Source organism: Scyliorhinus torazame, chromosome 2 (assembly GCF_047496885.1).
Source record: "Scyliorhinus torazame isolate Kashiwa2021f chromosome 2, sScyTor2.1, whole genome shotgun sequence".
Classification (NCBI taxonomy): Eukaryota; Metazoa; Chordata; class Chondrichthyes; order Carcharhiniformes; family Scyliorhinidae; genus Scyliorhinus; species Scyliorhinus torazame.
In genome coordinates, this window is record NC_092708.1 from 288723599 (window position 1) to 288739645 (window position 16047).

The 16047-nt window shown below is 44.4% G+C and overlaps 1 protein-coding gene across 6 annotated transcripts in view; it reads left to right on the forward strand.

The window, feature by feature from the left end:
* scfd1 (sec1 family domain containing 1) overlaps window positions 1–16047 on the forward strand; it is a 568533-nt gene that overhangs the window by 130242 nt on the left and 422244 nt on the right. For all 6 annotated transcript variants that reach the window (XM_072488067.1, XM_072488091.1, XM_072488100.1 and 3 more), the window contains 3 exons: window positions 1697–1786; window positions 4863–4918; window positions 7905–7990. In XM_072488067.1, the coding sequence (XP_072344168.1) occupies window positions 1697–1786; window positions 4863–4918; window positions 7905–7990 (232 nt within the window). The remainder of the gene's footprint in view (window positions 1–1696; window positions 1787–4862; window positions 4919–7904; window positions 7991–16047) is intronic.

Genomic DNA, 16047 nt, shown 5'->3' on the forward strand with positions numbered 1-16047 from the left:
GGCCCTGCGGTCTAGAGGTTTCCCAGTCGCCCGCTGGCAGGAGGTCCTCCCTGATGCGCTCCACTCCATCCGGTCACTGTTGTGTACTGCCACTAACGAGACCCCTCACGACCATCTATTTGTCTTTCCTAGGACGTCGATCTCCGGAGTCTCGCTTCCTACCTAGCTCACGACTCCTGGGCCGGTACTCCTCCGGAAGCACGTGAGGAGCCATAAGGCTGACCCCTTGGTCGAGAGGGTTCACCACCTCCATGTGAACCCTCAGTACGCATACGTGACACACCGCGACGGGCGGCAGGACACAGTCTCCCTCAGGGACCTGGCCCCCGTGGGTACCCCTGCGCCCACCATCACCTTACTGCTTCCTTCTACCTCCCCATCTACCCCATCAACTCATCCGGGGTCCATTAGCACCGCCCCTGCCCCATCACCCTATCCGGGACCTGTTGTGAGGACGACGTGCTCCCGGAGTTGAAGGTCTCGACACCAGCGCCTACACTGCGACGTTCACAGCGGACAATACACCCTCCTGTGAGACTGAACCTGTGAGCCCACTTCACCCCCGCCGGACTTTTTTTTAACAGGGGGTGAATGTGGTGAGCCACGTATGGCTGTTGTATATATTATTGTATTTACTCACGGCTGTTGTATATATTATTGTATTTACTCACGGCTGTTGTATATATTATTGTATTTACTCACTGTTACTGTTGTTTTGATGTTGTTGTTGGCTCCGCCCCTCTGAGAAGGTATATAACCCATTGATCCGGGACAGCCTCTCGGTGCGGGAGAAGCTACTGGTGGGCACATTCTAGCTGATTAAAACCACAGTTCTTGTTAACTACCGTTTTGACTGGATTGATTGGTATCACTACCTCTCTTAACGATGGATTCCAGCATTTTCCCAATGACAGACGTTAGGCTAACTGGCCTATAGTTTCCTGCTTTCTGTCTCCCTCCTTGAATAGGGCTGTTAATTTGCAGTTTTCCAGTCAACTAGGAGCTTTCCAGAATCGAGGGAATTTTGGACGATTACAATCATATACATCAACTATCTCTGCCGCCACTGTTTAAGATTTTAGGATGCAGAGCATTGGATCCATGGGACTTGTCAGACTTCAGTCCCGTTAGTTTTCCCAGCAGTGATAGTGATTATTTTCAATTTCTCCTTTTCTTTTCCCTCGTGATTTTCTATTTTTCATAGAATTTACAGTGCAGAAGGATGCCATTTGGCCCATCGAGTCTTCACCGGCTCTTGGAAAGAGCACCCTACCCAAGGTCAACACCTCCACCCTATCCCCATAACCCAGCAACCCCACCCAACACATAAGGGCAATTTTGGACACTAAGGGCAATTTTATCATGGCCAATCCACCTAACCTGCACATCTTTGGACTGTGGGAGGAAACCGGAGTACCCGGAGGAAACCCACGCACACACAGGGAGGCTGTGCAGACTCCGCACAGACAGTGACCCAAGCCGGAATCGAACCTGGGACCCTGGAGCTGTGAAGCAATTGTGCTATCCACAATGCTACCGTGCTGCCCAATTTTGGATTTTTCTGTGTCGTGTACTGCCCGTTACCTTCCCTGTCCTGCTTTCACATTTCTTCCTCCTCTCGTCCTCTCTCCTCCCTGTGGTTCTTTGCAGATGACTTGACTTTCTTAAAAAGTATAACTCCATATCTTGCTTTCAGCAATCAATAGACCTGATATCACTGATAGTGAAATGGAAATGATTATGGACACTTTGGTAGACAGCCTCTTCTGCTTCTTTGTTACAATGGGTAAGTACAGCACAATAAATTCTTGCTGGAATATGGAATAACATGTCAAACAGTTTAAAGAAAATTCCCTGCTTTATGCATTTCTTAAATATTGCTTTATAAAATAAGATAGTAAGAAGTTTACCAAAAATTCTGTTATTTTTGTTATTGAACCTTATATGATGGAACCTAGTATTTGAGTAATTGGAAGACGAGTGAATCTGTCACTGGGTTTGTTGAACTTAACTGTGCAAAGTTTACAGAACTTAGTATTTGAGAAATTGGAAGACGAGTGAATCTGTCACTGGGTTAGTTGAACTTAACTCTGCAAAGTTTACAGAACTTAGTATTTCAGAAATTGGAAGACGAGTGAATCTGTCACTGGGTTAGTTGAACTTAACTCTGCAAAGTTTACAGAACTTAGTATTTGAGAAATTGGAAGACGAGTGAATCTGTCACTGGGTTAGTTGAACTTAACTCTGCAAAGTTTACAGAACTTAGTATTTGAGAAATTGGAAGACGAGTGAATCTGTCACTGGATTAGTTGAACTTAACTCTGCAAAGTTTACAGAACTAAGTAAAATGCAATAAAGATGCATGATTAAGACTAATTTGGGTTGTCCAGTTTTGAAGCAGTATTTTCTATCACACACTGGTTGAATGTGACATGTGATTGCACCCAGTTCCCATTCATTGCGTTTCAAATTTCATGGACAGCATATAGATAAGAACATAGAACATAGAACAATACAGCGCAGTACAGGCCCTTCGGCCCACGATGTTGCACCGAAACAAAAGCCATCTAACCTACACTATGCCATTATCATCCATATGTTTATCCAATAAACTTTTAAATGCCCTCAATGTTGGCGAGTTCACTACTGTAGCAGGTAGGGCATTCCACGGCCTCACTACTCTTTGCGTAAAGAACCTACCTCTGACCTCTGTCCTATATCTATTACCCCTCAGTTTAAAGTTATGTCCCCTCGTGCCAGCCATATCCATCCGCGGGAGAAGGCTCTCACTGTCCACCCTATCCAACCCCCTGATCATTTTGTATGCCTCTATTAAGTCTCCTCTTAACCTTCTTCTCTCCAACGAAAACAACCTCAAGTCCATCAGCCTTTCCTCATAAGATTTTCCCTCCATACCAGGCAACATCCTGGTAAATCTCCTCTGCACCCGCTCCAAAGCCTCCACGTCCTTCCTATAATGCGGTGACCAGAACTGTACGTAATACTCCAAATGCGGCCGTACCAGAGTTCTGTACAGCTGCAACATGACCTCCCGAATCCGGAACTCAATCCCTCTACCAATAAAGGCCAACACTCCATAGGCCTTCTTCACAACCCTATCAACCTGGGTGGCAACTTTCAGGGATCTATGTACATGGACACCTAGATCCCTCTGCTCATCCACACTTTCAAGAACTTTACCATTAGCCAAATATTCCGCATTCCTGTTATTCCTTCCAAAGTGAATCACCTCACACTTCTCTACATTAAACTCCATTTGCCACCTCTCAGCCCAGCTCTGCAGCTTATCTATATCCCTCTGTAACCTGCTACATCATTCCACACTATCGACAACACCACCGACTTTAGTATCGTCTGCAAATTTACTCACCCACCCTTCTGCGCCTTCCTCTAGGTCATTGATAAAAATGACAAACAGCAACGGCCCCAGAACAGATCCTTGTGGTACTCCACTTGTGACTGTACTCCATTCTGAACATTTCCCATCAACCACCACCCTCTGTCTTCTTTCAGCTAGCCAATTTCTGATCCACATCTCTAAATCACCCTCAATCCCCAGCCTCCGTATTTTTTGCAATAGCCTACCGTGGGGAACCTTATCAAACGCTTTGCTGAAATCCATATACACCACATCAACTGCTCTACCCTCGTCTACCTGTTCAGTCACCTTCTCAAAGAACTCAATAAGGTTTGTGAGGCATGACCTACCCTTCACAAAGCCATGCTGACTATCCCTGATCATATTATTCCTATCTAGATGATTATAAATCTTGTCTCTTATAATCCCCTCCAAGACTTTACCCACTACAGACGTGAGGCTCACCGGTCTATAGTTGCCGGGGTTGTCTCTGCTCCCCTTTTTGAACAAAGGGACCACATTTGCTGTCCTCCAGTCCTCTGGCACTATTCCTGTAGCCAATGATGACATAAAAATCAAAGCCAAAGGTCCAGCAATCTCTTCCCTGGCCTCCCATAGAATCCTAGGATAAATCCCATCAGGTCCCGGGGACTTATCTATTTTCAGCATGTCCAGAATTGCCAACACCTCTTCCCTACGTACCTCAATGCCATCTATTCTATTAGCCTGGGGCTCAGCATTCTCCTCCACAACATTATCTTTTTCCTGAGTGAATACTGACGAAAAATATTCATTTAGTATCTCGCCTATCTCTTCAGACTCCACACATAATTTCCCATCCCTGTCCTTGACTGGTCCTACTCTTTCCCTAGTCATTCGCTTATTCCTGACATACCGATAGAAAGCTTTTGGGTTTTCCTTGATCCTTCCTGCCAAATACTTCTCATGTCCCCTCCTTGCTCGTCTTAGCTCTCTCTTTAGATCCTTCCTCGCTACCTTGTAACTATCCATCGCCCCAACCAAAACTTCACACTTCATCTTCACATAGGCCTCCTTCTTCCTCTTAACAAGAGATTCCACTTCCTTGGTAAACCACGGTTCCCTCGCTCGACGCCTTCCTCCCTGTCTGACCGGTACATACTTACCAAGAACACGCAGTAGCTGATCCTTGAACAAGCCCCACTTATCCAGTGTGCCCAACACTTGCAGCCTACTTCTCCACCTTATCCCCCCCAAGTCACGTCTAATGGCATCATAATTGCCCTTCCCCCAGCTGTAACTCTAAGAAGTAAGGCATAAATAAACTGGCTCTCCAGAGGAAACTGCCAGACTACTTTTGCTGTCCATTTCAGAGTGAGGAATGCATGAGTGGTGTGAGACCCAGGAAGAAAAATAACTAAAAGAAATGTCAACCTACTTATTTAAAAAATAAATAAATTTTGCAAACTTTAGATCGTGTGGGCTGATCATCTTTTTCCATTAGGTGCTGTTCCAATTATACGATGCCCTCGAGGAAATGCAGCTGATATGGTAGCAATGGTAGGAAATTCATTTTACTTACCTTCACTTTAAATGATAGAAAATTCATGGTTCTTTTTAAAACTAGACATAATATACAATTCCAAGACTTGCAATTGTACAGCAATCAGTTATGTAAAAGTCACTTTATCTGATGTCAAAAGGTTTTGTTTCTGTAAGTCAGTGAAGGAAATCCATTCAGTGTGTGGTTGTTTCAGTTGATTGTTGATTCAGAGACTCTCATCTGTGTTGTAGAGTTTGAGAGAACCACAGTGTTGGATGAGATAGTAAACTAAGGTCCTGTTTTCCTGTTCATGTACATGCTAAATATCCCATGATATTCAAGGAAAAACATTTGTGATCTGATAGCTAGTGTCCAAGGTTGATGCCAAAATAATAATTTCTGCAACATTCCTCAATTTGATGAATGCAAAATTTATGGAAAAGGAACCTTCTGCGAATATTAAGTTTATAAACCTGATTGCACATTCAGTTCATTTTTAAAGTCTGCTGAACAGGCTCTCAGTAACAGCAACTCTAATTTACATAGCAGCTTTAACACAATAAAATGTTCCAAGACAATTTACAGGACAGAATCAGACAAAAATAGATTCTGAGCCATAGAAGGAGATATTAGTGCAGATGATAAAAGATTTGATCAGAGATCAATTTTCGGGAGCATCTTCAAGGAAGAATGAGGGGTGGAGAGACAGCGAACTTTAAGATAGGAATTCCAGAACTTGGGTCTCAGTAATTCGGGGATGCATCATTTGATTTGAACCTAGCCTAATTTTTTTTTTTAGAAAGCTTTAGCCTGCTTTGAAAAGTTAACAGTATTTAAATAGATCCGTCTCCGCATTTGTAACAGGTGGTGCCCGTTTTTCAGGTGTCACAAGCCCTTCTCAGGGCTCAAAATGTTGGAGGGGAAGCATGTGCATATTTACAACTACTGTGGCTCCTGTCAATGCTGGTTGGCTGCAAAGGTGACTTCCAACCCACGTCCGCTTATGCACACTGGTTTGTGCATGTGCAGAAAACCAATGACTCTCCGCCCCAGTGTCCGACTTTGATATACTGTGGGGACCTGTACTTTGCCACAAGTACATTTGAAACAAGTCCACTTCTCAAACCACCTTATTTTTTTTATATTGATGGAAAATAAAACCTCAATGTAACTGCAAATGTGGCACAATGAGAGCGGTGCAGTACTAGACAAAGCTCAAAGCACTGCTTTATAATATAATTGTGCCAGAGCTTACTTTCTGAAATAATTCATTTTCTCATTCCTAACAGCTTTGGACAACTATATAACCTTATATGAGCAACTTTATTTTGTTATCACGTTTAACAAGGAAAATAAATGAGCATTTTGGAGTTTGCGAGGGAAAATAATCCTGCATTTTGTTCTTGCTTGCCTTTTATCTATCATTCTCTTGTGATGCACAAGAAAACAGCTTGCTAGTACATTTGTTGTAATGAATCAAATAAAGATTAGAATCCAACAAGGAAATTGTATCAATTTGTGAACCAATATTAGACAACTTAAATTTGAGTGACAAGTACAATACGTCCCTTCACTGAAAAAACAGTGAAATTAGGAGTGTGCTGTACACAGATGTCATCAACAAATTGACCTTGTCGCTCGCAATGACATCATGACGGTACAACCTTGTGGAAACTGCGTTGATAGCAAACACAGGCATTTTCATCCACCATTTGGGTAAGAATAAACAAGAGCTGTCTTTTACCTATGCTTGAAACAGGTATTGGTCCCTTTGCAAATGAAAATAAAGGGTATGTCATCTGCTTCAAAACCCTTCTGTAACTTTGGTTTGCAATGCTTATCATATATCTATCATAATATACATCTATGTATATAATGGAGTGCAGCCAGGCAGTGATTGACACACAGGATGACCAGTATGCACACAGAACAGAGCAGCCAATCACCAGACAGGACACGACCACTATAAAGCCAGAGGGCACCAGTTTTCCCGCTCTCTCGGGACCCAGCCTCTGGGACAGTCAGAGTTAGTGAGCTGGCCAGTGCAAACACCATGTGGGAGCTTGTAAGTCTGGTTAGGCTAGTATCAGGTCTCCAGTCAAGTCAGCATAGTGTCAACCCACAGTTGAACATGTATAATAGTTTAGATGTTTAATAAAATCGTGTTTCATCTTATCAAGTGTTGGAGGTCTGTCTCTCGCTACACTGCATCAAGTGCAGTCCACATCGACCCAGCCTACCCAACACATCAATATAATTATAAAGAGATTAGGAAAAAAAAAATATTTTGTACATTATGGTAGTGACCACACTTCAGAAAAAAATAATTTGTTGACTGTAATGAGCTTTGGGGACATTCTGAGATCATGGAAGATGCTATCTGGACATCTGACTGACAGTCTTTCCTGACTTCAATAAATCCAAAATACTTTAGAGACATTAAATACCTTTTTAAATGTAGTCACGGATGTAAAGTACTTTACAGACAATTAAATACCTTTTGAGATGTGGTAATTTTACCAGCAATTAAGTACCTTTTGAAATGTACTCACCGTTGCAAAGTAGTAAGCTCGAATAGACAACCTGAAACTGATGCTCTAAGCACTGCTCAGATGCCCTCCTTGAGGCCCCAATTATTCTGCTGACACCTCCCAGTCCTTCCTCTGAATTTCACCCAATCCATTCACTGACCACTTCTAAATCAATTGTTCATCTGACACTCATCTGTGGTCACTGTGCTTGCTGCTTCCACAGTATAATGAGGTATCAGGCCCAATATACAGGGCTCCTTGGACTTCACTATTTAGACATACTTCACGCAACCCAATGTATAATTTGAAGTTAAAGTCCTTATTTCTATGTACAACAGTCTGTATTGTCTATGTAAGCTGTTGTATCAATATGAGCTGTCGTATCGAAGCTTTGTAATGATCTCCTTATGCCCTGTCCCAAATGTACAGACGTAATTTTCAATTGAAAATCACTCAGTTTATTTTATTTTAGAAATTGGATAAGAAGCTGCGAGAAAATCTGCGAGATGCCAGAAATAGTCTCTTCACAGGAGATGGTATTGGTGGAGGGCAATTCAGGTACAATGCGTTAATTTAATTCTGTGTTCAAAAATCAATCATAGAATAGAGTCAAAGAATCTCTACAGTGCAGAGGAAGGCCATTCGGCCCATCGTGTCTGCATCGACCCTCAAAAGAGCACTCTACCTAGGTCCTCTCTGCCGCCCCACCCCCATAACCTAACCTGGACACTGAGGGGCCATTTAGCATGGTGAATCCACCTTACCTGCACATCTTTGGACTGTGGGATGAAACTGGAGCACTCGGAGGAAACCCCCGCAGGCACTGGGAGAATGTGCATACTCCACACAGGCAAGGCCACCATGCTGTCAATCCCGGCTATAAAAAATGCTTCTTTGAAGTTGAGCATAATTTAAGCAAGCTTTATCATTTGTTTTCACTTTCTGCAAACTTTGGACATTGGGATCTGTTCAGGGAAGATAGAGCTGTTACAAGGAGGACGGGGACCAATGCCCCCACAGGGTATTTGCTAGTGCTGTTCGGGAGGGTTTAAACTCGAATGGTAGAGATAGGGAGACTGAGGAGGGAGAAACAAGAATAGAAACAAAGGACGGAAGTGTAAGAAGCAAAAGTGGAAGGCGGAAAAAACAAAGGAGTCAAATAAATGGGGCCATAATGCAAAATAAAGTGAAGAGGACTAACGAGGTTAAAAAGACATCTAAAACCTTTGTGCCTTATGCGTGGAGCATTCGTAATGAGGTAGATGAATTAACAGCGCAAATAGATATAAACGGTTATGATATAGCTGCAATTACAGAGGCATGGTTGCAGGGTTACCAAGGCTGAGAACTGAACATCCAGTGGTATTAATTATTTAGGAAGGGTAGAAAAAAAGGGAAAGGGGTAGCATTGTTATTAAAGGAGGAGATCAATACTATAGTGAGGAAGGATATTGTCTCGGAAAATCATGTATAGGCAGAGGTGAGAAACACCAAGGGGCAGGAAACATTATTGGGGGGTTGTCTATATTTTCCCAAACAATACTGGAAATTTAAGGGAATATATAAAACAAGAAATAGGAGATGCATGCAATAAGGATACAACTGTAATTATGGGTGACTTTAATTTATTGGACAAATGAAACTAGCAATGGCATCATAGAATTTACAGTGCAGAAGGAGGCCATTCGGCCCATCGGGTCTGCACCGGCTCTTGGAAAGAGCACCCTACCCAAAGTCAACACCTCCACCCAACACTAAGGGCAATTTTGGACACTAAGGGCAATTTATCATGGCCAATCCACCTAACCTGCACATCTTTGGACTGTGGGAGGAAACCGGAGCACCCGGAGGAAACCTACGCACACACGGGGAGGATGTGCAGACTCCGCACAGACAGTGACCCAAGCCGGATTCGAACCTGGGACCCTGGAGCTGTGAAGCAATTGTGCTAACCACTATGCTACCGTGCTGCCCACTGGTATAGTGGAGATGTTTTTCCTGGAGTGTGTAGGTGATGTTTTTTTCGACCAATACGTTGAAGAACTAACCAGAGAACAGGCTATTCTAGACTGGGTACTGTGCAATGAGATAAGATTAATTAACTCTTCTTGTGCAGGGTCCCTTGGGGAGGAGCGACCATAATATGATAGAATCCTTCATTAAGATGGAGACTGAAGTAGTCGAATCTGAAACTAGGGTCTTGAATCTAAATAAATGGAACTATGAGGGTATGAGGTACAAATTGGAAAGGATAGTTTACGGAACGTGACTAAAGTGGTTGACTGGTGAATAGGCAGCGGTTCATATTATTTTATTTTTAATTTTTTATAAATTTAGAGTACCCAATTGATTTTTTTCCAATTAAGGGGCAATTTAGCATGGCCAATCAACCTACGCTGCACATCTTTGGGTTGTGGGGGTGAAACCCACGCAAACACGGGGAGAATGTGCAAACGCCACACGGACAGTGACCCAAAGCCGGGATCGAACCTGGGACCTCGGCGCCGTGAGGCACACTGTACCACTATGCTGCCTAATTTTTTTTGGCAGTGGTTATATTGAAAGAAAATGTGCATGAATTGCAAAAATGATTCATTCCTGTCTGGCGCACAAATTAAAGAGGAAAGCTGGGACTGGTGCAGACTCGATGGGCTGAATGGCCTCCTGTGCTGTAAAATTCTATGATTCCATGAAAGGTGGCTCAACCATGGCTTACAAGAGAAGTTTGAAATGATATTAAACCCAAAGGGGAGACATATAATTGCCAGAAAAAAAAAGCAAGCCTGAGGTTTGGGAGCATTTTAGAATTCACAAAAGAGGACAAAAGATATGATCAAGAAGGGAAGATGCGTATGAGGGTAAAATCGCAGCGACCGTAGCAGATTCTGTAAATATGTGAAGACAAAAAGATCAGCAAAGACGACTGATGACAGTCAGAAGCCAGGGAAATTTTAATTCCTTTTTATCTGCACATAGCTTGGGCAAATCAAATTAGCCACAATGCCGTAGACGAGGAATTCCTGGAGTGTATACTGGATGATTTTCTTGACCAATATGTGTAGGAACCAACTAGAGAGCAGGCCAACTTAGACTGGGTACTGTGTAATGAGAAGGAAATCATTGCCAATCTGGCTGTGCAAGACCCCTTGGGGATGAGTGCCCATAATATGATAGAATTTTTTTTATCAAGTTGGAGAATGACGTAGTTGATTCGGAGACTAGGGTGCTGAATCTTAATACCATAAGACATAGGAGCAGAATTAGGCCACTTGGCCCATTGAGTCTGCTCCGCCATTCAATCATGGCTGATATTTCTCTCATCCCCATTCTCCTGCCTTCTCCCCATGGCAGGTAGGATCAAGGAAAACCCCAAGGCCTTTTACACATATGTGAGAAATATGAGAATGACTAGAGATAGTCAAGTATTTTTCTTGGCCAATCTGTATGCTTCTTCCTTGGATCAGATACTATTTCTAATTTGTAAGCCATGGATTGGCCCTTTTACCCCCTTTGCTTTTGTGCCAGACAGGAATGAACAGTTGCTGCAGCTCCCCCAGGCGTTCCTTGAATGTTTGCCATTGCCTATCCACTGTCATCCCTTTAAGTAACTCTCCCCAATCCACTGTAGGAAGTCGGAGGGAAGTAAAACGGGGCCAGAAACAAAAAGCAGTAAGGGGGAAAGTGTAAGGCAGAGAAGCCATAGTCAAAAATCAAAAAAGGCCACAGTACAGGGTACAGTGACTGAGGAGAGTGTGAAAAGGCAAGTGGCCAATGGAGGATTGAGGGGGTTGTACCTAAATGCGCGCAGTATACGGAACAAGGTAAATGAGCTTGTTGCGCACATTGAAATTGGCCGGTATGATGTTGTGGGCATCACAAGAAACGTGGCTGCAAGGGGATCAGGGCTGGAATCTATATATCCAAGGATATATGCCCTATCGAAAGGACAGGCAGATGGGCAAAGGCGGCAGGGTTGCATTGTGAGTAAGGAATGAAGTTAAATTGATATGCAAGGAGCGATATAGGATCAGAAGGCACAGAATTTCTGTGGGTAGAGTTCATAGAACGATACAGCGCAGTACAGGCCCTTCGGCCCACGATGTTGCACCGAAACAAAAGCCATCTAACCTACACTATGCCATTATCATCCATATGCTTATCCAATAAACTTTTAAATGCCCTCAATGTTGGCGAGTTCACTACTGTTGCAGGTAGGGCATTCCACGGCCTCACCACACTTTGCGTAAAGAACCTACCTCTGACCTATATCTATTACCCCTCAGTTTAAAGCTATGTCCCCTCGTGCCAGCCATTTCCATCCGCTGGAGAAGGCTCTCACTGTCCACCCTATCTAACCCCCTGATCATTTTGTATGCCTCTATTAAGTCTCCTCTTAACCTTCTTCTCTCCAACGAAAATAACCTCAAGTCCATCAGCCTTTCCTCATAAGATTTTCCCTCCATACCAGGCAACGTCCTGGTAAATCTCCTCTGCACCCGCTCCAAAGCCTCCACGCCCTTCCTATAATGCGGTGACCAGAACTGTACGCAATACTCCAAATGCGGCCATACCAGAGTTTTGTACAGCTGCAACATGACCTCCTGACTCCAGAACTCAATCCCTCTACCAATAAAGGCCAACACTCCATAGGCCTTCTTCACAACCCTATCAACCTGGGTGGCAACTTTCAGGGATCTATGTACATGGACACAGAGATCCCTCTGCTCATCCACACTTCCAAGAACTTTACCATTAGCCAAATATTCTGCATTCCTGTTATTCCTTCCAAAGTGAATCACCTCACACTTCTCGACATTAAACTCCATTTGCCACCTCTCAGACCAGCTCTGCAGCTTATCTATGTCCCTCTGTAACCTGCTACATCCTTCCTCACTGTCGACAACACCACCGACTTTAGTGTCGTCTGCAAATTTACTCACCCACCCTTCTGCGCCTTCCTCTAGGTCATTGATAAAAATGACAAACAGCAACGGCCCCAGAACAGATCCTTGTGGTACGCCACTTGTAACTGAACTCTATTCTGAACATTTCCCATGAACCACCACCCTCTGTCTTCTTTCAGCTAGCCAATTTCTGATCCACATCTCTAAATCACCCTCAATCCCCAGCCTCCGTATTTTCTGCAATTGCCTACCGTGGGGAACCTTATCAAACGCTTTACTGAAATCCATATACACCACATCAACTGCTCCACCCTCGTCTACCTGTTCAGTCACCTTCTCAAAGAACTCGATAAGGTTTGTGAGGCATGACCTACCCTTTACAAAGCCATGCTGACTATCCCTGATCATATTATTCCTATCTAGATGATTATAAATCTTGTCTCTTATAATCCCCTCCAAGACTTTACCCACAACAGACGTGAGGCTCACCGGACTATAGTTGCCAGGGTTGTCTCTGCTTACCTTTTTGAACAGAGGGACCACATTTGCTATCCTCCAGTCCTCTGGCACTATTCCTGTAGCCAATGATGACATAAAAATCAAAGCCAAAGGTCCAGCATTCTCTTCCCTGGCCTCCCAGAGAATACTAGGATAAATCCCATCAGGCCCTGGAGACTTATCTATTTTCAGCCTGTCCAGAATTGCCAACACCTCTTTCCTACGTACCTCAATGCCATCTATTCTCATAGCCTGGGTCTCAGCATTCTCCTCCACAACATTATCTTTTTCCTGAGTGAATACTGACGAAAAATATTCATTTAATATCTTGCCTATCTCTTCAGACGCCACACACAACTTCCCAGCCCTGTCCTTGACTGGTCCTACTCTTACCCTAGTCATTCGCTTATTCCTGACATACCTATAGAAAGCTTTTGGGTTTTCCTTGATCCTACCTGCCAAATACTTCTCATGTCCCCTCCTTGCTCGTCTTAGCTCTCTCTTTAGATCCTTCCTCGCTACCTTGTAACTATCCATCGCCCCAACTGAAACTTCACAGCTCATCTTCACATAGGCCTCCTTCTTCCTCTTAACAAGAGATTCCACTTCTTTGGTAAACCACGGTTCCCTCGCTCTATGCCTTCCTCCCTGCCTGACCGGTACGTACTTATCAAGAACACGCAGTAGCTGATCCTTGAACAAGCTCCACTTATCCAGTGTGCCCAACACTTGCAGCCTACTTCTCCAACCTATCCCCCCCAAGTCATGTCTAATGGCATTATAATTGCCCTTCCCCCCAGCTATAACTCTTGCCCTGCGGTGTATACTTATCCCTTTCCATCACTAACGTAAACGTCACCGAATTGTGGTCACTGTCCCCAAAGTGCTCTCCTACCTCCAAATCCAACACCTGGCCTGGTTCATTACCCAAAACCAAATCCAACGTGGCCTCGCCTCTTGTTCGCCTGTCACCATATTGTGTCAGGAAACTCTCCTGCACACACTGTACAAAAAACAACCCATCTATATCTTTTCCAGTCAATATTTGGAAAGTTAAAGTCTCCCATAATAACTACCCTGTTACTTTCGCTCTTATCCAGGATCATCTTCGCCATCCTTTCCTCTACATCCCTCGAACTATTTGGAGGCCTATAGAAAACTCCCAACAGGGTGACCTCTCCTTTCCTGTTTCTAACCTCAGCCCATACTACCTCGGAAGATGAGTCCCCATCTAGCATCCTCTCCGCCACCGTAATACTGCTCTTGACTAGCAGCGCCACACCTCCCCCTCTTTTGCCTCCTTCTCTGAGCTTACTAAAACACCTAAACCCCGGAACCTGCAACATCCATTCCTGTCCCTGCTCTATCCATGTCTCCGAAATGGCCACAACATCGAAGTCCCAGGTACCAACCCATGCTGCCAGTTCCCCTACCTTATTTCGTATACTCCTGGCATTGAAGTAGACACACTTCAAACCACCTACCTGAACACTGGCCCCCTCCTGCGACGTCAAATCTGTGCTCCTGACCTCTATACTCTCGTTCTCCCGTACCCTAAAACTATAATCCAGGTTCCCATGCCCCTGCTGCATTAGTTTAAACACCCCCAGAGAGCACTAACAAATCTCCCCCCCAGGATATTTGTGCCCCTCAGGTTCAGATGTAGACCATCCTGTCTGTAGAGGTCCCACCTTCCCCAGAAAGAGCCCCAGTTATCCAGAAATCTGAATCCCTCCCGCCTGCACCATCCCTGTAGCCACATGTTTAATTGCTCTCTCTCCCTATTCCTCATCTCATTATCACGTGGCACGGGCAACAACCCAGAGATAACAACTCTGTTTGTTCTAGTTCTGAGCTTCCATCCTAGCTCCCTGAAAGCCTGCCTGACATCCTTGTCCCCTTTCCTACCTATGTCGTTAGTGCCAATGTGGCTGCTCCCCCTCCCCCTTAAGGACCCGGAAAACATGATCCGAGACATCACGTACCCTTGCACCTGGGAGGCAACATACCAAACGTGAGTGTCTCACGCTCCCACAAAATCTCCTATCTGTGCCCCTGACTATCGAGTCCCCAATTACTAATGCTCTGCTCCTCTCCCCCCTTCCCTTCTGAGCAACAGGGACAGACTCCGTGCCAGAGGCCCGTACCCCATGGCTTGCCCCTGGTAAGTCGTCCCCCCCCCACAAGTATCCAAAGCGGTATACTTGTTTCTCAGGGGAACGACCGCAGGGGATCCCTGCACTGACTGCTTCTTCCCAGTCCCTCTTACAGTTACCCATCTATCTCCAATCTTTGGTGTAACTAATTCCCTGAAGCTGCTATCTATGACCCCCTCTGCCTCCCGAATGATCCGAAGTTCTTCCAACTCCAGCTCCAGTTCCCTAACTCAGTCTTGGAGGAGCTGGAGATGGCAGCACTTCCTGCAGGTAAAATCAGCAGGGACACTAACTGCATCCCTCACCTCAAACATCCTGCAGGAGGAACATTGCACTCCCTTCCCTGCCATCCCTCTAACTTTCAACCAAGATCTGGCTAACAACTAAATTAAAAAAAATAAGAATAATAAGCATACAATATGGTACTTACCTCACACCAATGGGTTTTATTATTAGGTTAGAGGAGGAGGGCGGGTGGGAGACACTACACGTGTATTGTCTCGGGTTTCCTCTCCACCAGAATTTATTGGTGAGGGACCTCCCAGAAGTCCGTGGGTCGAACTTCCTGTTCCCGCCTTAAAAAATATAAAATTAAAAAACAATACAACAGCAGCAAAGAGGAACAGAAACGGGACCAGGTAAGTGTTTACTTAAATACTCACCCAGCAGCAGCCCCTGCACTCCGCTCCCGCTGAAACTCCAAGAGATGCTCCTGTAAGGTAAGTTACTTTAAACTACTTAAACAGACTATTGAGTCTGAAGTGATAGGAGAGGTCTTGAACGAGTACTTTTCTTCTGTATTTACAAATGAGAGGGGCCATATTGTTGGAGAGGACAGTGTGAAACAGATTGGTAAGCTCGAGGAAATACTTGTTAGGAAGGAAGATGTTTTGGGCATTTTGAAAAACTTGAGGATAGATGAGTCCCCCGGGCCTGACGGGATATATCCAAGGATTCTATGGGAAGCAACAGATGAAATTGCAGAGCCGTTGGCAATGATCTTTTCGTCCTCACTGTCAACAGGGGTGGTACCAGGGGATTGGAGAGTGGCAAATGT